Source organism: Barbus barbus (assembly GCF_936440315.1).
Source record: "Barbus barbus genome assembly, chromosome: 19".
Lineage (NCBI taxonomy): Eukaryota > Metazoa > Chordata > Actinopteri > Cypriniformes > Cyprinidae > Barbus > Barbus barbus.
Window position 1 is genome coordinate 28,114,460 of NC_136747.1, and position 23,295 is coordinate 28,137,754.

At 33.3% G+C, this 23,295-nt stretch overlaps 1 protein-coding gene across 1 annotated transcript in view; it reads left to right on the forward strand.

Moving 5' to 3' along the window:
- The window catches only part of rapgef5a (Rap guanine nucleotide exchange factor (GEF) 5a), a gene marked incomplete at both ends in the record, with an annotated part of 65,356 nt that extends 44,509 nt beyond the window's left edge, over positions 1 to 20,847 (forward strand). The window contains 15 exons of the mRNA XM_079442279.1: positions 5,037 to 5,115; positions 6,709 to 6,853; positions 9,474 to 9,565; positions 13,341 to 13,371; positions 13,534 to 13,612; positions 14,709 to 14,858; positions 15,478 to 15,575; positions 15,656 to 15,778; positions 16,703 to 16,881; positions 18,056 to 18,146; positions 18,224 to 18,274; positions 18,392 to 18,479; positions 19,337 to 19,401; positions 19,489 to 19,543; positions 20,729 to 20,847. Coding sequence (XP_079298405.1) covers positions 5,037 to 5,115; positions 6,709 to 6,853; positions 9,474 to 9,565; positions 13,341 to 13,371; positions 13,534 to 13,612; positions 14,709 to 14,858; positions 15,478 to 15,575; positions 15,656 to 15,778; positions 16,703 to 16,881; positions 18,056 to 18,146; positions 18,224 to 18,274; positions 18,392 to 18,479; positions 19,337 to 19,401; positions 19,489 to 19,543; positions 20,729 to 20,847 — 1,445 coding nt within the window. The remainder of the gene's footprint in view (positions 1 to 5,036; positions 5,116 to 6,708; positions 6,854 to 9,473; positions 9,566 to 13,340; positions 13,372 to 13,533; positions 13,613 to 14,708; positions 14,859 to 15,477; positions 15,576 to 15,655; positions 15,779 to 16,702; positions 16,882 to 18,055; positions 18,147 to 18,223; positions 18,275 to 18,391; positions 18,480 to 19,336; positions 19,402 to 19,488; positions 19,544 to 20,728) is intronic.
- Between the last annotated feature and the right edge of the window lie 2,448 nt (positions 20,848 to 23,295).

Here is a 23,295-nt window from a genome sequence, read left to right on the forward strand (position 1 = left end):
TGAGATAAGGAGGGAGACACACAAAAACAGAGAAAAGCAAGCAGATAATGAGTTGTTCTGTGCGTGCGTGTTTGTGCATGTGTATGAGTGTAATTCAATGACCCTTGTGTTTTGTATAACACACCCATAGGCCATAAATTAGCCCTGCAGTGCAGTGCATCCTGGGTAATTACCGGTGTGTTGGCAGCTGTGTTTAGCATTAAACCGTGCCACGCCAGCAAATGGAGAGAAAGACTTATAGCGTTTTGTTAAAGGCCAGCAGTCTCACCGTTTCCTCAGATGTATGTGTTTTTGAGGTCGTTTCTCATTAGACACTCCCACGGTGCACTGATATTACACTATTGTGTTTAAACGCTGAATGCATGAGCGGCGCAGTATTGATGTAAAACGTCTGAATAACTGTAAGCCAGTGTTAGTGTTCAGACGTGCGTCGGTGTTCGGTGATAATTGTTCAGAGATTCTCTATTGTGCGTGAGAAATCGTCTCGTGATGCTGTTTCTCAGCGGGAACCCGGCCGTTCAGAGAAGCCCAAGGTATTTTTAAAAGAAAGAGGTGTGAATTAAATCATTAGGACTTTGAATGAGACTGGCTTTTGCTTCCGTGGGTGCTGCAGACTGACTATAGAAGCTTAAAAAAGTTCAAATAAACCTTTAGTGCTATTACAAATAGCTACAAAACAGATAATCTACAGTAAATCAAATGCCTTTTTATTGTTTTGCAAACCACTTAAAAATTTGATTTTAAGTCAGATTGCATATTTTTTTTAGGATTTTGTATATTTACTCAAAATATAAAACTCTTTGATTTATATTTTTGTATTTATAACATTTTGAACTTTTTATTTTTACTGTGTTGAATTTATTTTAAGATATATCAGAACTTACATTAGTTAAAAAAGTATTTGTAAAGTATTTGTTATTTAGATTTTGAAATAACTGCAATATTTTTATATTTTAAGAAATATTTAGGACTGTCAGTAAAAATTCTACCAGGTTTACACCATATTAAAAGTACATTTTAGTATTTTTAAATATGTTTATTCAAAATGAGAGTTTTTCTATGGTAAGTGGGTTTAATTTATTTACTTAAATTAAAATATGTATATAATTCATATATATATATATATTAATCACTTTTCACTACATTCACATTTCACAGATACATCTATTTTTAGTATAAAATTGTATTCAAGATAGTAAATGTTTGGTGAGCTGTGCTAGAAGCATCAGAAGACAAACCTCAGGTAATGAAGACACTGCTTTTAACCGCTGACCTCTGTGAAAGACACACACACACACACACACACACACAGCTTCCTCTGACTGGTGTCTGATTGTGTCTCTCAGCAGCAGGTGAAGGTGCAGCGCTGCATTGTGGGCCGGCGTTCTGTTCGCACAGGCACCGCTGATAAAAATGGAAATGATTATTTATCAGCAGACGCAGAGAAGACAAACAGAGAGGAAGAAGGGGGTTGTGGGTAGAGAGCAGGAATACTGCACTGAATGTCTCATAGTTTCAATATTTCTTTTTATTCAAGACTCTCATTAAAATTTCTACCAGTATTACACAATATTTACTCAGTTTTTTTAGATTTAAGATTTATATAAGGTTTTAATATTTTAAAGGATTTTTGGTAACACTTTAGAATAGGGAACATTCTAACTATTATATGAATTATATGTATTATATATCTCATATATGAACTATTAACTATGACTTTTCCCTCAGTAATTTCCACATTTTCTGCTTATTAATAGTTAGTAAGGTAGTTGTTAAGTTTAGGTGTTGGGTAGGATTAGGGATGTAGAATAAAGCATTAATATGTGTTTAATTACTGCTAATAAATGGCTATTATTCTATTAATATGCATGCTAATAAGCAACTAGTTAAGAGACCCTAAAATAAAGTGTTACTGGATTTTTTTTATTCAGGACTTTGTCAAATTACTAGTATTTTACTATTTATTACTCAGTATTTATATTGTTTACTCAAAAGTTTTGTATATGTGTGTGTGTGTGTATAAACCAAAAATGACTGAGTCTATAAATATTTAAAATATGTGTACATTTATAAAATATTATTATATAATATTTATATATATTGTAAAACTTTATTTTGAGAAAGTATTGTATAATAGTAGTAGAAATTCTACTCAAAGACCTAAATAATATATAAAGGCTTAGACCTATGTATAATGCATATCATATATTTACTATTTATTATTCAATATTAATATTTACTCATATATATATATATATATATATATATGTATGTATGTCTGTAAATATGAATGTATGTATGTGTGTGTATGTATATATATATATATATATATATATATATATACACACAGTGTTGGGGAGTAACTAGTTACATGTAATGGAATTGCGTAATTTAATTACAAAATAAAAGTAATTGTAATTAGTTACAGCTACTAAGAAAAAATGAGTAATTAAATTACAGTTACTTATGAAAATGTTAAAGATTATAAAGGGGGTTACGTCTGATTTTTTTCACACATACTCCCACATACAGATTTAATTTATTTCTGCTGTGACTGCTCTAAAATATGAAACACCAATGTTTCAGAAGTTTATACTGTAACATGCTTATCCGATAACTCTCATATTTCCTATATGGGTTTATGTATATGCTTTATTTATTTAATTAACAGTTTTTTTTCTAAGGCAAAGTTAGATTCCAGTGTTTCCTGTCATAGCTATGCAAAGATTTGATTTCAAAAACAGTATCATAGCTTTTAAACTATATCTTATGATTTTAAATCTGTATTTAACCTCAGAATGATTTTAAAGTAAGTCTGATTTTGTGGTGGCTGTGCTTCAAAGGGGACATCGGATGCCCATTTTCCACAAGTTATGATTCTTTAGGGTCTTCTGGAAATGGTCTCAGTGGTCGTGAAAAACAACACCCTTTTTACCGTCAAAAACAGCTCTGTTCACTCGAACTTGTTTCGCTGCATATCTCTTTACATGCTAATGAGCTCTGCTCACCCCGCACCGCTCTTCTGTGGAAGAGCAAAGGCGATTCGCAAATAATCATAAAAAATATAAAGTGTGAGACTTACTTCTGAAGGTGCAGCTGGATCATGAACAATGGTTACTGCTCCATCCTTGAGTTTTAACTTTTTAACAAAACCTGCCTTGAATTGTCCCTCATTCAGTGGGCAGCCATATTGCTGCGGCACCTGGGGAGCAGTTGGGGGTTCGGTTGCTGCTCAAGGGTCTCACCTCAGTCGTGGTATTGAAGGTGGCAGAGAGCGCTGGTTATTCACTCAAAATCAAAATGGCTTGATAATTGAGACTGTTTAGGCTTTGGGGGATTAAAAAATGGATTTTATAATTTTCAAATTTGTATCATTGTAGAGTGGTTGTGTCCACACACTGCCAAGACACATTTATATGCAAATGAAGATATTTGGTATCCTATGTCTCCTTTAAAAATAAAATATTATAATCTTAATTCAAGTGATGAAGGATTAGTCCTAGACTTCTGTGGGCCCTATGGGGGGGTTTGGTGGATGTGCGCGGTTACGAGTGGTTATGTACGTATGAATGAAACGCTTTTATCCGTGTTCACTCCGTCTTGAATCACGCTCGCGGAAAGCGCTTGAGAAACAGTGTCTCCTCCACGGCTCGCTTTCAACTCGTTTTTTAGTCTCGAGCAAGAGACTTTAGACATTCACGTTACATGATTTGACAGATTTTTACGTAGAAAGGGTGACAGCGCAACTCATTAAAATAAATGATCATTCATGTTTTCATAACTGCTGGCCAAATTCAAAAACAAAACTAAAATGAAATCCTCTTTGAGAGTAAGGGGGGCCCCTGGTGTTTCGGGGCCCTAGCAGCTTGCGTATTGTATTGTGCGTATAGGGAGGATCGGCTCTGTCTGACAGTAATCTGATTTACAGTTGATAACATTAGGAATTTAGAAAATTAATCAAAAAGTAATCAGTTACATTACTTTAATAAAGTAATTGAAAAGTTACACTACGTATTACATTTTAAGTAGGGTAACTTGTAATCTGTAACCTTCCAAAGTAACCTTCCCAACACTGTACACATATATTTATATTTATATATATATATGTGTGTGTGTGTGTGTGTGTTTGTGTGGGTGTGTATATTTAACTATAGAGTAATATATATTGAAAAATATAACTTTATCCCCCGGTTTCATAGACAAGGCTTAAGCTAGTCCCAGACTAAAATGCATGTTTGAGCTGTCCCAACTGGAAATATCTTGCTCTAACATATCTTAAAACATGTCAGTGTCATTGTTCTGTGTCAAGATGCACACCTGTAATGTTTTCTTCTTAGGCATTTTTGTAAAAGTTGTTTAAATATCTTAATTGAACTAAGGCCTAGTCCTGGCTTAAGCTAAGCACCGTTTGTGAAACCAGGCCTATATTTAATATAATAACTTTATTATGTCTATATTTACAAATACAAATAAATAAATAAAAAAATCAAAACGTTTACACACATATGTATATATATAATATTTTAAAATATTTTTTGTTCAAGGCTGTCTAAAAGACTAGTACTTTCTCTCTCTCTAAACATTTTTATATGTATATAATATTTATAATAAATGCTAAATATTTTTTAATTTCTAGAATGTTTTGATGGTTTTAAGTGAGATTATTTAAAGCCAGCTGATGAAGCAGAAAATGTTTTTCTAATAACATTTAGGGGCTGATTTGCATATTCATATCCGTTAGGAGACTGTTTTGGGTTCGAGCAGATGTTTTGGTCTTTGTTGGAAGTTCAGATTCATTGTCTAGCAGGCAGTTTGGTGAAGCATCTGGACTCTTTTCGTTGAGTTGAGTTCTTGTTTAACTCAGTAAGCCGAGTATGAGCAGTAGTAATAGTGTCGCTTGCCTGATCAAACAGCACTAATGAGTGCTAATGAATATTGTGTTCATTAAAGCTCTCATTAAACATGCCTTGCAGGAGAGCTGTGTGTCTGATGAACTGTGTTTGTGTGTGTTCATATCTGCTGATGTTTTCTTGCAGAAATGCTTCTGGATGACTTCCTGTTGACGTATCTGGTGTTCATGTCCACCAGTGAGCTCTGCCAGGCCCTGCTGGGACAATATCCTTCAGATCAGACCTCCAGAGCCTTTCACACCACCAATGTGCATGTGTTGTGTGTGTTTATAATCAAGCAATATGGCCGTGCTGTGTTATAAAATGTGACCCTGGAGCACAAAAGCAGTCATGAGTAGCACAGGTATATTTGTAGCAATAGCCAACAATACACTGTATGGGTCAAAATTATAGAGTTTTCTTTTATGACAAAAATCATTAGGCTATTAAGTAAAGATCATGTTCCATGAAGATGGAAATGTCTTACTGTAAATATATCAAAACTTAATTTTTGATTAGTAATATGCATTGCTAAGAACTTCATTTGGACAACTTTAAAGGCGATTTTCTCAATATTTTGATTTTTTTGCACCCTCAGATTCCAGATTTTCTAATAGTTGTATCTCTGCCAAATATTGTCCTATCCTAACAAACCATACATCAATGGAAAGCATATTTATTTCAGATTTTTTAAAAATGGCCCTTTTGTGGTCCAGGGTCGCATATAGTCACAGCTAAAGGCTGTCAAAATGTACATTGATAACAGCACAAAGGGGTTTTTCAATTACAATCTGTTGTGTATATAAATAATGGTAATGTGTGGTTTACAATACACAACTAAAATGTTTTTCATTTGTGACCTTAGAAAGTGCAGAATTGTAAGCAAATATAATAAATATTAAATTAGATTTAGATGTTTTTTATTTGTAATTGATATATTATATATATATATATATTATTAATTATTAACTGAAAACATTATTTAACAAATATAGCTATTATATTATATATAGTAAATGTTTTATTTGTAGTATATTATATCACTATATATTATTTTGTATTAAAAATATATAAAAAACATTAAATCTTTCTTTCTTTCTATATATATATTGAGAGAGAGAATTGAAGCTGAAAAATAAACAAATATTCAACATAATTTAACAAATATAATACATATTATATTATATATAGTAAATGTTTTTATGTGTAGTAAATTATATCATTATATATTATTTATATTATTAATTATATATATATAAAAAATTAAATCTTTCTTTCTATATATAGAGAGAGAGTTGAAGCTGAAAAAAAAACAAATATTCAACATATAATCACAGTCCCTGCAGAATCATATTTAAACAAATATAATAAAATATTAAGTTACATTTAAAATAAATTAATACATTGTGCAAATAATATATTAATAATTTGTTCAAATGTGGTTGGAAAAAAAGGAAAATATATCATTAGTGACCTAGAAAGTGAATAATTTTAATATATTAACAAATAAATAACAAAACATAATAAATATTATATTAGATATAATAAATGGCTTTTATTTAATAAATATTTTTATTAACACCTGTTATTGCTATTATTATAGGGTTGTCAGGCTTTACGATTTATACCATAACTTAAAAATTATATATTTTGTTTATATTTTTGTATTCACTAAATATTTGTAATATTTTTAATGCATGACGACATTTGTGTCTTTGTGTCGTGGGTTGAATATATTGTCATTATCTGTGATCTGTGGTGTATAGAGAGGCTCTTCTGTGTCTGTTCATCTGGTTGTTGGTCTTTAACCGGATCTCACCTACTGTACGAAGCACTGCCGAGGGAAGGAGGAGGGGAAGGAGGCTCTCTACAGGAAGAGGAAAGTACTGCACCTGGTGTCTCAGTGGAGCACGCTCTACAAGGACTTCCTGCGAGAGGAGGAGAACGTCAAGCTCTTCATGAAGGTCACAACGCAAGACCAACGCTCTGGCAACCTAACATTAGATTTACAACTGCTTACACACGTTTCCAAAACTTTACACACAAATCCAAGAACTGCACACACAAAATGCCAAACGCCTCGCATTTCTTGCAAAATGAAGCACTGCATTCAAAATATCTCAAAAGCAAACATTTGCAAACACCTTTGACATAATATTAATTCCTGTTAGATTTTGTGTTGCATAGAGAATTGTGTGTTTCATGAAATTGAAAACCGAGTCAAAGGCTGAGAATTCGTGTCTGGTTTTGCAGATTTGGTGTGTGCTTCTGCAGTGACAGCTTTCAGAAATTGTGTGACAAGGAAAGATTTAGCGTATAACAGCCCGGTTTTCTGTGGAGTCTGTGTGGAAGTGTTATAGACCTGATTTGAGAACCGTGCCAGACATCTGCTGCTGTTGTTTTTAATAGCGATCATCTGATGTGAGCTTTCAAAAGTGGATTATGCTTTCTAGAAAGCAACATATGCAATGACTAATGCTGATAGTTTAATATAAGTAAAGATGTGTAAAATGAACACATATTGCAAAATATTTATATTTATAAATTTATTGAGTATTTAGTAACACTTTAGGGACCGATTCTCACTATTAACTAGTTGCTTATTAGTATGCCTATTAATAACATATTGGCTGTTTCTTAGTACTAATAAAGCACATATTCTGCATGACCATATTCCACATCCCTAATCCTACTCTTAACAACTACCTTACTAGTTTATTGAGGCAAAAGTCAAAGTTAATGGTTTGTTAATAGCGAGAATTGGACCTTGAAATAAAGTGTGACCTAATATTGTACATTTTTTATGCAAGTCTGTAAGTAAAAATTATATTTAATATTTATGTATTATTTTAATATTTTCAAAATTGATTAAGACTGTTATATATATCAATTATATATTATTGTAATATTTTATCTTAAATATTTTACACAAAATTATATATATTTATGTGTTTATTTTTATATAATATTTTACATTTTTAAATATTTTTGCTGGTACTTTACACAATATTTACTTAAAATATATTTTAATATTTATTTTTGTATTATAATGTATTATTTTTATATTTTTAATTAGTCAATTTTCACTCAAATATAAAAATATATATATATTTCTATATTATTTTTTGAAAAATTATTTGTAATTATTTTACTTCAAGGCTGTCAGTAAAATGTTTAGCTCAGTCACGACTTGAGCTGGTTAATGGTTTTCTCTTGTTTTCGCTCCAGAGAACAGGTTTTCTCTCTTCTGTTCGCTGCTGAAGGCCACATGTAAATGAACACTATAGAAACACTTTCAAGCCTCATTAAAAGTGTGTTTGTGTAGTTGTGTGTAGGTACTCAAACGCACACACACACACACACACACACGCACACATCACAAATGCACATCTTGTTCCTACCTGCCTTTGTCCCACCCACACACACACACACACTCGTGCAGTGTTTCCATGGCGACCATCATGACATTGCAATGACGAGGCTGTTTCATGGTTGCCCGTATAGATCATTAAATGCGGTGTTTCCCAGGTGATGGTTGCCTGGTAACAGGCAGGATCGGGGGGGTTGATGGGTCAGAGAGTGTGTTCAATTACACACAAGACACACAAACATTCAGATTCCATCAAACGCTACAGCGCCCCTGAGAACAGTGTGTGTGTGTGTGTAGCTGCTGTTTTACAGCACTGAGACAGTAAAAGTACACTGTTCCATCAGTGCGTTTGTGTACTGACAGTGTCCAGCATGCATTGAGAGAATGTACACTATTATAAGGTACATCCCCAGTGCATGCTGGGTAATAAATTGCCTCTTGACTGCCCAGTATGCGTGCAAGGTCAAAACTCACACAGTCTCTCATGCATACATTCAGTCGGCATCCAACCCGTGTTTTCATTCAGAATTCTGCCTTTATAGAGAGAAAAGAGAGATGAGTTTTAATATTTATTTTGAATTAAAATAAAATGTGTTAAACACAAAAAACATTGTAATTGTGTATTTTAACTACACATTACACAAACAATCATGAGGTTTCATGAAGCTTAAGTGCAGAAAGTAGATTCTGTCGAATCAGATTCAGTGAAGGATTCATCAGACTGATTCAAACTGGCAGTGCTTTTATTGTTAAATATAACTAAAACTAAAAGATGTTTGTTAATTTAAATAAATGTTTAAAAATGTTTAAGGTGAAATAATTAATGAATGATAATTAAATTAAATTAAATATAAACTTAATGAAAAACTTAAGCTTAAAAATCCGAAATGTTGCCTTGCAACTAAAATAAGCTGAAGTACTAAAACAAAACTGAAATAAATCTAAACAGAAATATAAAAATAACCCCAATAAAGAAAAAACAAAACAAAAAAAACAATAAAATTACAGTAGCACATAACAAAATTACTAAAGCTTTAACTAAAATTAAAATGAAAACTGAAAATATACAAGCTAAAAATGTTATTATTTTGGCAGTTCTGCTGTCTGTGACACATTCATCTAACTGGAAAAAGCTATTGATTCCAATAATTGTGAAATACCAAATATCTACAGATCAATCAACCACTAATATAAATGCATCTTCTTCTGTGCAGACGTTGTATCGATACGTGCTGGAAGACGTTTATGAGTTCCCCACGCTGGAGAAGGACCTGAAGGAGTTCCAGAAACTTCTGCGACGGAGACAGTGAGTCGCACACACTTTGCATTTTTAATTTAAAAATATGAAAATATGTCTCCTGCATTGCAAATAACATTACATTTCATGAGAAAGAAACATCTTTCATGTACTTAAGCTTTACTCTTAAAATTGCATAAATCAACTTTCTCTCACTGAGAAAGAAGCTTTTCATCATCTGTGGCCTTGCTTTCTCTTCATTTGCTTAGTTGCACTAAACACAGCATTAGTGCTCTTAGAAGCTCCAAATTAGTGTCCTCTGTGCATTTCAGCTGTAACTTGACTTTCTCTATAAAAAAAGATCTAAAACATGAAAATCGGTCTTCTGCATTGCAAATAACATTACATTTCATGAGAAAGAAACATCTTTCATGTACTTATTTCATATGATGCGATTTCATGTTTTCCTTTCTCTTTGGAGTGTTACAAGCTGTTCATCCATAGATGAGATCTGTGAAGTCGCAAAGATTAAAGTCTCAAACCCAAAGAGATATTCTTTATAAAAAATGAAGACTTCCTCCTAAACGCCTCATTTATACACGCCCCCACAAATATACATCACTGTGTGGGAAGATTTGCATAACACCGCCCAAATATATATATATGCAAAAAAAGAAGGCTTAACTTTTATTCTTGCTGTAATATTGTTGTCGTGGAGACGCAGTGTGTTTCCAACTATGGTAAGGGGTGTAACATTTCCGTCACACATTTGAGGCATTCAGCCAATCACAATGCATTGGATAGCTGGCCAATCAGAGCGTGCCTCGCTTCTCAGAACGATGAGCTTTGTAAAAATCGACGTGTTTCAGAAAGGCGGAGCATAGAGGAGCAACAATAATGTACAGTATGTGGAAAATAATGTGTTTTGAACCTTAAACCACATAAACACATTGCATTAAGCCAAATACACAAAATAATATTATTTTTAGCAACATCATATGACCCCTTTAAAATAAGAAACTATTTAAGTCAGTTTTAAAGGGGTCATCGGATGCCCATTTTCCACAAGTTGATATGTTTCTTTGGGGTCTTAATGAAAAGTCTATAACATACTTTGGTTAAATTTCTCAATGGTCGTGTAAAACAACTTTTTACACGGTCAAAAACAGCTCTGTTCACAGCAACCTGTTTCAGCGCCTGTCCCTTTAAATGATAATGAGCTCTGCTGACCCCGCCCCTCTCTTCATTCTCATGAGACTGATTACTTTAGCCGCATTTAGCCGTGGAACTGGCTAACCAGCACATTATTAGGAAAGGCGATTTGCAAAGATTCATAAAAAAACTTCTACTCACTTCTTCTGTAGGTGAGGCTGGATCATAATTGATTCGCGCGAATCGGGGGAGCATTCCCTTCAAAAACAAACATCATCCACTGTCTTCAGCGGCTCAGATGCTGTCTTCATTATTGCATCCAACAGCAGAACACCTCAATCGTATATGGAGACATTCTTGTCTACGTCGAAACAATGGCTCACTCAGGGCGGGACTAAGGTTAAATGCTACTGTCAATCAACAATCATGGGAGGGGCCTGGGTCTGTGTGACGTCACACAGCCAAGAATCTGAGAACGGCTTGATTTGAGATAGGAGTTATCATTTATCGGGGGGTGGATTTTTATCATTATAGGGTGGTTGTGTACAAACACTGCCAACACACATTTATGTTCAAACAACTTGTAAAGTGAATTTTGCATCCAATGACCCCAGGTTTTCTGTATTTGATGAGTAAAACAAATGAAACATGAGCAGGAATGCAGATGAGCATGCACGCCTCTCCTGAGCTCCTTACGAGCTGTCGTCTGATCAGCTTAGTGTGGAAAGGTTCCCGTTGATTCGCCGGAGTTATTCTCATCCTCAGGGTTTGGCAGGCAGACGCTCGTTATCCCACTAAATTAGCTGACATGCTCCGAGGTGTAATTATGACTGCTGCGAGGGGCGGAGACTCACTGAGCTCACGCCCATTTGAAGAGATCTGATTGGCTCGCCGAGCAGCATCCCAGGGGCAGATGTGTAATGGGGCATGAGCGTGAGATGTGAGATGAATAATAGAGGGAAATAATGTCAGTGTGTGTGTGATCGCTGCTGATGTCAAAAACGGCTGTCCATCAGAGCCGTCACATCAAATGTTTCTCCTAGACAGCATTGAGACTAAATGGAGACTCGAGTCTCCAATAATCTCATGTGTGTTTCCTCTAGAGTCTCAAATTGTGCTCAGATTTGAATTGAAAAACCAGAGATTAACTCAAACATTTGTGACCCTGGACCACAAAACCAGTCATAAGTGTCAATTTTTTTAAATTGAGATTTATTTAGGATCGGACAATATTTGGCAGAGATACAACTATTTGAAAATCTGGAATCTGAGGGTGTAAAAAAATCGAAATATTGAGAAAATCACCTTTAAAGTTGTCCAAATCAAGTTCTTAGTCATGCATATTACTAATGAAAAATTAAGTTTTGATATATTTACGGTAGGAAATTTACTAAATATCTTCATGGAACATGATCTTTACTTAATATCCTAATGATTTTTGGAATAAAAGAAAAATGGATAATTTTGACCCATACAGTGTATTTTTGGCTATTGCTACAAATATATCCATGCTATTCATGATTAAACTGTGATCTTTGCCTGAGATTGGGTTTGCTCTATTTCTCTTTAATGTCTCAAACTGTGCTCAGATCTCAACTCAAACATTTCTCATGGAGTTAATTTGAATTTAATTTGTTTAAAATCTCATTTGTTTCTCCTGGACAGCAATCAGATTGAATTGAGATTTAGGCTTAAGACTTTGTTTGCACTAGATTTTCATAGGAGATCTAAATAATGTCCCAAACTGTTCTCAGATGTGCTAATAACTCAAACATGTCTTATCAAGTTAATTTGAGTATCTCAATTGTTTCTCCTGGACAACAATGCAAATAAATGGAGACTTTTGCTGAAGTCTAGTGCGTTTCATCTGAGAAAAAGACACCAGTAATCTCATGCGTCTCATATAAAGTTTCAAAAGAGAGCTCAATGTCTCAAACTTTGCTTGGATTTGCCAATAAATCTCAATATTAGCTCAAACATTCTTCAATTTATAACATTTTGAATCTTGGAAACAGACACCAGTAATCTGACGTCTCCTTTGAAATTTCATAAAAGATTTCAACAATGTCTCAAACTGTGCTGAGATTGACCAAAATACCAAAATCTGCCATCAAAAGTCAGAAATCTCAAACAGTTTCCATTAAATTCTCCCAAAACCAACCTGAGCTGTTATGTACATTCATTTTATAGCTCTATAGCACTTGCTCTGTGACAACAACTGTCTGTTTTTATTTCTTCTGATGAACTTTGGGAGAAACATCTGAGATGAACACTAACAGCTGAGTCTTCTAAACTCTAAATGAGCCACATCGTTGGCATTTGTCACGGGTAAAAAAAAGAAAGTGATAATTTTATTCTCCTCAGAAAGGTTTTGTGTTAAAACAAGTGACGAGACGGTGATTAAAACACTCATTTATCCTGCTAAAATCAGACTTCTCACTGTCTGGTTGGTGGAGGTCTGCAGCGCAGCGAGACAGAAACACAATCATGTGTCTATCAGCTCCTGTTAGAGCAGCACTCTTCTGATAGATGGATGTAGTTCAGCGACAGACACAAACGAGTCTCACAGGAGACGTCTCTGTCTGTCTGGACTCGTGAGCTGTCTCTCAGACTCACATCAGGAGCGTTTCTGCAGTCGTGAGCGTCTCGTCATGTGTCTCTAAGCTGCTCTCTCTCTCTTTCTTCCCCTCAGTACGATGGACGACTATTCTCCACATCAAAAGGTGAGAGAGACTGTGGAAACAATGAAAAAATGAACATTTAGTGAAGTAATGAAATTGCTGAAATGAAGTAAACGACTGAATATTCTCCTCATAATATATTTATATATTTCTTATTTTTAAGAGATTACTGGACACATACTGAACTGTTCTGTGTTCTTCCAGAATAAAGCGCTGTACCAGCAGCTGAGTCTGAAGGAGAACTGTGTTCCTCTCCGAGCATCTCCAGTCGAGAGCAAAGACGGTAATACTTCTGTCCTCTCATGTCTGGGTTCTTCTGATTTCTTTTCTATAAAGTGCATGCATACATTACACTGTAATAGAGCAGTAACTGTCTCAGACACTGATCTGTTGAAATACATAAAAATTAAATGATATACAAACACATAAGAAAGCTGAACTGTATCAGAACTTAAGAAAGCTGTAACAGAACCATCGCCAAAAATTAAAAATAAATCTGTTAAATCTGAAGTGAATTAAATACTGTTTTAGAAGATATTCAGTGATGGCCAAAATGATTACAACACTAGTATTTTCACCAGTTAAAATGGTTTTAAGTCAGTTATTGCTACCTTTTGCTGCAGTGTGTCAGGAGGAAATATCAGTTTACATTTGCAAACATTTATTTTGTCATTAATTGTAATAATCCAGTGAGATTTTTGTCTGAGAACAGCCAGTGCTCCACACAGAGAACTGATCTGATCATCATCCAGTCTGTCTGGAGTAACATGAAGAAACTGAGACAGACTAAATCCAGAAGAACTGTGTCTCCAAGACCTACCTGCAAAGCTACAGTACTGTTAAAAGTTTTAGGCACTTGTGTAAAAATGCTGTAAAATGAGGATTCTGTCAAAAATAATGTCATAAATAGATTTTCTTTATCTGTTAACTTCATTCAACTAAATGAAATCCACATTTGGTGTGTGCATCCTCTGCGTTTAAAGCAGCTTTTGCACTCGGTGCACTTGAGCAGATTTTCTCAGGAGCTTTGCAGGAAGGTTTCTTGACACACATAGCTAACATCTTGCTTGAAAACTGCTTTAGAATAGGCTTAAAAATACATGCAAATGCTAAACTTTCACGCTGGCCCTGGGTCATCAGGCACTCCTTATTGTCAAGCCTTGTTTATGCAAATATAAAGTTAATAATAAATGTAAATATTTTTAATATAATAATATTTAATTGAAAATAGAACACAATAGGCAAATTGTAATATGAACAAGATTTTCTTTTTGCAGTCATAAATGTAATACATCTTTTTTAATTTTTTCATCCTGTGATGTTGGGATGAAGCATGAATTTTGACAGCGTCTCTGTGTGTGATTGGTTAGTTGTTTCAGTGATGTGCCGTGTGTATGTGAGCTGTGATTCGTATCTGAGCATGCGGGTGAAGCCTGCGGTCGTGGCTCAGGAGCTGCTGCACATCGTCTCTCAGCGGATGGAGCGATCCGAGGACGACATGATGCTGGTGGCACAGACCTACAGCGGAGGTACAGACACACACACACACACACACACACACACACGTTTGTTTTTGTGAATTGTGGGGGCATTCCATAGGCGTAATGGTGTTTTATACTGTACAAACTGTATTTTCTATCACCCTACACCTAAACCTACCCCTTACAGGAAACTTTCTGCATTTTTACTTTCTCAAAAAAACTCATTCTGTATGATTTATAAGCCTTTTGAAATAAGTCCTCATAAGTCTCCTTCTCCTTGTAATACCTATGTCATACCTGTGTCATTATACAAATTTGTGTCCTCATGTCACAAAAACGTGCACACACACACACACACACTCTCTCTCACACACACACACACACACACACACACACACACACACACACACTCTCTCTCTCTCTCTCTCTCTCACACACACACACACACACACACACACACACTCTCTCACACACACTCTCTCTCTCTCTCTCTCACACACACACACACACACACACGCTCTCTCTCTCTCTCACACACACACACACACACACACACTCTCTCACACACACTCTCTCTCTCTCTCTCTCACACACACACACACACACACACACACACTCTCTCTCTCACACATACACACACACACTGACCCTGTGCTCTGTGTCTCAGAGAAGCGTGTTCTTCAGCCGCATGACAGTATTTACTCGGAGTCTCTGGTGCCGCCGGGAAGACTGAGCGCCTGTCGCAGAGACCTCAGCGAGATCCTGGTATGACAAACTAGCACAGTGTGTTTGGTTTTGGGCCAGAACCTGATAAACATAACTCAGTGACGGTGTTTGTGTTTCAGCCGCCGCTGACTGAGTGTCCAGAGCTGGGACAGAAGCCCGTCAGACTGCTGGGCATCAACACATGGGACGTCGCTGTGGCTCTGACAAACTTCGACTGGAGTCTCTTCAACTCCATCCACGAGGTGAAGCTTCTCAGATGCTGCTGTGAAATCATGAGCACAAACCGGTTTGATTTGACACCAGACAATTGCATCTATATGGTTATATTCATTTATATTATATTCACATTCATGTTATTATATTAAAAAGATAGAAATCTATTATTTATATATTATTATTTATTTAAATATATATTTGCAAAAAGAAAGTTATGATTGATTTTGTTTAAATATTTTTTTATAATCTATAGATGATAAATGTATATTTGCATGAATAAATTGTAGTACTATTATAATGTTTAAAAAAAAATCTATTGTTATTTTATTTACATTTTATTACATTAAAATTATTAAAACGTGCAAATGTATTGTATTTTAAGTGTATTATATATTTTAATCTAATAAAACAGCTAAAGTTGTTTTACATTTATTTTAAGGAGAAACATTCAAGATTGAAGATCCTTTAAACGGGAGATTTTTAAGCTTATATTTTTCTCTCTCATAATAATTGTTCAAAATTTTGGGGATCTGTAAGATTTTTAAAAAATCTCTTAAAAGAAGTTTCTTCTGCTGTTCTCTATGTGAATATATTTTAAATTGTAATGTATTTCTGTGATGCGCAGCTGTATTTTCAGCATCATTACTCCAGTCTTCAGTGTCACATGATCTTCAGAAATCACTCTAATATGCTGATTTGCTGCTTAAGAAACATTTATCAATGTTACAAACAGTTGTGCTGCCCAATATTTTTTATGGAAACATTGATACATTTTATTTTTCTGGATTCACAGATGAATAGACAGCATTTATTTGAAATAGAATGTTTTGTAGCATTATAAATGTCTTTACTGTCACTTTTGATCACTTTAATGCATCTCTGTTGGTTAAAAGTATGAATTTGTTTAAAGACATCACGCTGACCCCAGTGTTTCTCTCCTGTGTGTGCAGCAAGAGCTGATCTTCTACACGTTCAGTCGTCAGGCGAGCAGCGGACACACGGTGGCTCTAGAGTTCCTGCTGCAGCGCTGTAATGAGGTCCAGCAGTGGGTGATGTCTGAGGTGCTGCTCTGTCCCTCGCTCAGCAAACGAGTGCAGCTCCTCAAGAAGTTCATCAAGATCGCCGCGCAGTGAGTCTCACTTCACATTATTCTTTTATTCAATGGATTCATTTTATTATTTTATTGTTACGATATAATATGCTTTTTATGACAGACACTGATTATTCTTATGTTTAATAAAATAAAATTATAAAATACTTTAATAAAATACATTCAAAATATTTTTTTATTTCCTTTATATTTTATAATTAAATGATAATGCATTTCGTGAGGCATACTGATTGTTTTTGTTAATAAAATCAATTATTTTATTTTAGTTTGTAGTTTATTATTAAAACATAATACTGCTTTTTATGACAGATACTGATCATTCATGTTTATGATTATTTTATTGTTACAATATAATATGCTTTTTATGACAGATATGAGTTATTCTTAGGTGTAATACAATAAAGTGTTAAATACAGACTCTTTCGCAGATATAAATAAAAAAACAAGTATAATATTTGAGATATTAACTGGAATATATTAATTTTATTTTTTATTATTACTTTTAATAACACATTTTATGACAGATACGTATTGTATTTGTTTTGTACAATAATATTGATATATTAAAATGATTAAATATTTAATAATTTTAGTTTATTATTAAAACATAATACTACTTTTTGACATACTGGTTATTCATATATGTTTAATAAAACAATATTGAAATATTAAGCATTTAGTTTATATTTTTAAAATATATAATAAAACTGCTTTTATGACAGATACTGATTATTATATTATACTTTACTATATTTTTATTTTACTATATCATTACTAAATATAATGTAGAAACTTTAATTTTCTGTAAATCTGCCTTGTTTGCATCATGAAAAGCACTATACAATAAACTTGAATTGAATTTGTTTAATACAGTAACAATAATATATTATACATATATAATATTTGTCATTATTTTTTTAAATAGTAATAATAGAATATTTGATATTATTGTTATTGCAGTTATTATTAGGTTGTTTTGCCGTCTGAATGGTTGTAAATGATTTTGTCTAATGCTTTCTAATTGTACTAATGTCTAACAGTTTCTCTCCGGAGACTGCTCTTTAGAGACTCTCTGAATGAGGAGGTGTTTGAGTATTTAGCACAGATTTAACTCCTCAGCTGTCCAGTGAAGGGACTGTGGACGATCTGAGCAGACTGTGAGTCATGATGATTGACTCTGTGTGTGTTTCAGCTGTAAAGCGCAGAGGAACCTCAACTCCTCGTTTGCCATCATCATGGGTTTAAACACAGCCGCTGTCAGCCGTCTCAACCAGACCTGGGAGGTAAAGGCGCTCTACTCATTGTGTTTATAGCCTGTGCTCACCAGCTCTCTCTCACTGTTTCTGTCTCGCTCCTGCAGAAAGTTCCTGGAAAGTTCAAGAAGCTTTTCTCTGAGCTGGAGCTGCTGACTGTAAGCCAAACCCTGTCTACGAAGACAACATGAAACAGCGCTCTAATACAAATAGAGTTGATTTTGATTTGATGTCACTTCAGTAACATAAAGAGATTCATCTGATTTCTTCCTCAGGATCCATCCATGAATCACAAAGCCTACAGAGACGCTTTCAAGAAAATGAAGCCGCCCAAAATCCCCTTCATGCCTCTGCTGCTCAAAGGTAAACACCCACTTCATTAAAAACACATGGTTTTAAATTACTGCTTTTATGACCGATACTGATTAATAACATGTTTATTAACATGTATTTAATAGTGAGATATTAAACAAAAAAATACATATACAATATTTTAGATTTTATTAGTAAAATACTTGCTTTTTATGATAGATACTGATTATTCTTCTGTTTATTAAAATAATATTGATATATTTAAAATAAAATACTACTTTATATTTATTAAAGCTATAACTTTATTATTTTAGTTTGTTTTATATTAAAATATAGAATGACTGTTTTGACATATTGATTATTTCCACGTTTAAAATAATATTGATATAAATTAAAAATAATTGATATAAATGATTAAAAATATAAAATACTGCTCTTTTCTTTTTTTTATGACTGTTTTTTATAACAGATATGTGTTATTCTTATGTTTTATAAAATGATATATATATATATATATATGTATATAATTATATATATCATTTTAGCTTATATTATACTGATTTCATTATCCTGTTTATTAAAATAATGATATATTAAATTATTTTAATTTTTATCATTTTAGTTTATATTTCTAAAAAATATATTTAAATTTTTATTAAGAAAATATAATGCTGTTGTTATATTATATATGTGTGTGTATATATAATATACACACACACACACACACACAATTATTTATTTACATTTTATTATATACTAATACTGTTTTTTATGACATATAATAAATATATATTATAAATATGTTATATTTGTTATTATTTTAGTTGACATTTTATTATTACATTGTAATATTGCAATGTTTTATATTACATATTAAATATATAATATATATCTGTGTTGGTTTTCAGATATCACCTTCATCCACGAGGGGAACAAAACATTTCATGATAATCTGGTGAACTTTGAGAAGTTGGTGAGTGTTTTGTGTGTCAGTGATTGACAGCTGTCACTCATCACTCGTCAGATCTTCAGTGTTACTGACGTTTGTCTCTGTTCTCAGCACATGATCGCCGATACGGTCCGACTCATTCGCCACTGTCAGACGGATCAGACAGGTCAGACTCTCCTCTTGCTGCTAATCACACATTCATAAACATAATCAAAATCTAAATCATTTAGCTTTATTCTGAGCAGAGATCGTATTATTATGCAGATGTTTTGCAGAGACTTTTGGGGACAGAATCAATGTTGCCTCACTCTCTTGGTGTAATTCTTAGTAATTATGAAATATCTTTATGAAAAAATGGGTGTTTGGCTAAAAATGTAAAAATATAATAAATAATATTATGATATTATAATGTTTTTATGTACCATATACTATAATACTACCATTTTATATACCATATACATATACTAAATCATTTTTGTTAATTTATTAATATAATTGTTTAATACAATATACATTAATAAATATATATGAGTCATTTTAATAGTATTGCCTAATATTAGTGTCTTGTACATGTGACCCTGGAGCACAAAAGCAGTCATAAGTAGCACAATACACTGTATGGGTCAAAATTATCCATTTTTATTTTATGCCAAAAATCATTAGGATATTCAGTAAAGATCATGTTCCATCAAGATATTTTGTAAATTTCCTACCAAAAATATATTAACTGAATTTTTGATTAGTAATATGCATTGCTATGAACTTCATTTGGACAACTTTAAAGCTGATTTTCGCAATATTTTGAATTTATTTTATTTATTTTTTTGCACACTCAGATTCCAGATTTTCTAATAGTTGCATCTCAGCCAAATATTGTCCTATCATAACAAACCATACATCAATGAAAAGCGCATTTATTCAGATGATATATAAATCTCATTTATGACTTTATGACTGGTTTTGTGGTCCAGGGTCACATATCATAATCAGTCTGATTATATTAAAAATTGACAGTATCTTTTAGCATCTTGGTTACCAGCCAGAAAAAATATCATATTTACTTAATTACATTTTTAAATTAAGTATTTAAGAATATTAAATATAATAAAATAATACAAATAAAAGACTCAAATTTTCATCTTCAGGTCTCTTAAAATGATTATCTGTAAATTATTAAAATAATGCTTGACTTGGCAAACACTGCTAATTATCAGCTGAAATGTCTGTATTGGTGGATTCATGTTAATTAGGCTGTAATGAATGTCTCAGGTCAGCTCTGTGTGAAGTGTAGCAGTGCATTAGATCTGCGGTGAATCAGTCTTTGAACTGCATTGATTTCTGGTCTTCTCAGGGAACGAGCTTTCTCCGTCCGACAGTCCTGAGGTGCGCTCCAGCGTTCATTACCTTCACATCATCGACAATCAGCAGACGCTGTTCGAGCTCTCGCACCGACTGGAGCCCCGGGTCTGAGACACCGCCTGCTGGACTGAATCAGAGCCCAGTGAATCAGTCCGCTCGAGCACAACACTAGTGTTCGGACAGCACCAAACACTTGTTTCCTAATGTAAAAAATGACTGATCGATGAAAGCTTTTTCCTGTCCGTTGGGAAAATGTGAACTTTTTCAGCATTGTTTTGTTGAAATGCAGTTGTCAATGCTATTTAACTTCTACCAGCACTCTGGACCATATTTATATATGAATTTAGTACTTCAGATTGTTAGGGCTGGGCGATATGATTATACAATAATATATTAAATTTTAATATTTAATTTTTTCAGCCTTTTGACCATGTTTAGTATATATTAATATTTATATATTTGGATTTAAAGGCTGATTTATTTTAGTCAGAGGATCTGTAATTTCAACCAGTTTGATTAAAAACATAATGCAATATTAAAAATATATTACAAGTCATTTGAACACAACTTATATAACAAAACATAAACAGCAATATTAACATACACAAAAATAGCATTGAATCATTTGAATTGATTCACTGAACTGATTCATGAATCAGACTTGCCTTTTAAGTTTTTGAGGTCTGAATTTCAAATCAGAAAATTAATGGCTAAATAATATCATCACACTGTTGTTTCAGTATATGAATACATGATATTTTGTAAACACAAAAACAAATATAACGTGCAAACAAATCATTGAATCATTTGAATCGATTCATTGAAACAGATGGTTTGAACAACCAAAGTTCAAATCAGAAACATAGTGGCCAGAATACAATCATCACAACATTGCTTCAGTCTTTAAATATACAAAATATAACAAACAAACGAATCATTTGAATCGATTCATTGATCCGGACAGTTTGAACTGATTCATTCAAATGAATCAAACTTATTTGCTTGAAGTTCAAATAAACTTAAAGGCCAAATAATCGCAGTTTTGCTTCAGTTTATGAATATTTGATATTTCGTAAACACATAAACGAATATAAAGTGCAACCAAATCACTGAATCAATCAAGTTTGAACTGATGGAAATGAATCAAAGTTACGTGTTTGTTAAAATTACAAACTTAATGGTCGAATAGCATTACAGTGTTGCTTCATTTTATAAATGTATGATATTTTGTAACAGAATATATATCGCCCGGCCCTACAGTATGAACTGAGAGTGAATGAACAAACACACCGGTGTCAAAGGTCATGCTGAAGATGTCATATAGAGCCAAGTCCTCTCTTTACTCTGAGATCACGCCGAGTGATTTTCTTTGATGTTTGATATTGGAGCTCCTCCAGCCAGTGACATGCAGTGGCGTGATCGTTCCTGTGAGCTGACAGTATTATTTCCTCGCAGCCGAGGCTCTTGAAGATGTTCGTTTCGTGGAGTTTTCGCAGCTGAAGCTCATGCATGCATACTGTATTTGCACTTACATCTCTGTTTGTACATTATCGTGTAAGAATGTAGATACCTTTCTATCTGTAAAGAAATGTGGGTTTCTGTGCCAAGCACTATTCTGGGAGAGCAATGCAATACGAGGAGATTTTAATATTGTCCAATGTTTTCTAAAAGCCTTTAGCTGCAGCTATGAACCCATGGGATCGGAGTTGATTGCATCTGCTCTGATTCCTGATTTAATGGGAATTGTGGGTTTGTAAACGATCAGCTCAGGAAAGCGTGAGGTTTATACTGGACTTCATCAGTTTCTCCACTGCCACATTCATTCACAGACACAGAATGTGCTGCGACTGAACACACACTGCTTTTCTTATATAAATATATATCTATGGCACTTGTGTTATTTTGTGACAGACTGTGTGCCGTTCACAGATGGAGACGGGGATCAAAGTTTAGCTGTCTGATGCTTTGGTGAATCTCACAAAAAATGTCTAGGTCACAGATTTCACCCCAAAGAGCAATAAGTAAATAAATAATGAGAAACATTCTGGCCCAACACATTTTTTATTAATTCACCAAATAATGAAAAACATCCTGTACCCGATACAATTATTTCTTTCTTTTTAAAAACTTTTTAATTTCCCCCTTTTATTGTTATTGTATTTTATCAAATTAAATTCAGGACAACAAATGACTGGGTCACACATTTTACCCCAAAGAGTAAGAAGTAAATAAGTAATGAAAATGTCCTTCCACAAAAACTCTCTTTATTTAATTTAATTTAATTAATTTATTTATTTATTAATTCTATTTTATAAAATTTAACTCAGTACTACTACATGTATGGTTTACAATGGAAATACTTTTTAATAATTTAGATTTTTTTTTTTGTAAAATTAAATTCAGTACAGCAAATACTAGCATGATGTAAGGATCACAATTTAAATATTTTCATGAATTTTATTATTATTATTATTTATTTATTTGGGGTGAAATATGAGCTACATTTTTTTTATTGATGTATAATTAATTTTTTATTTATTATTATTTTATAATAATTGT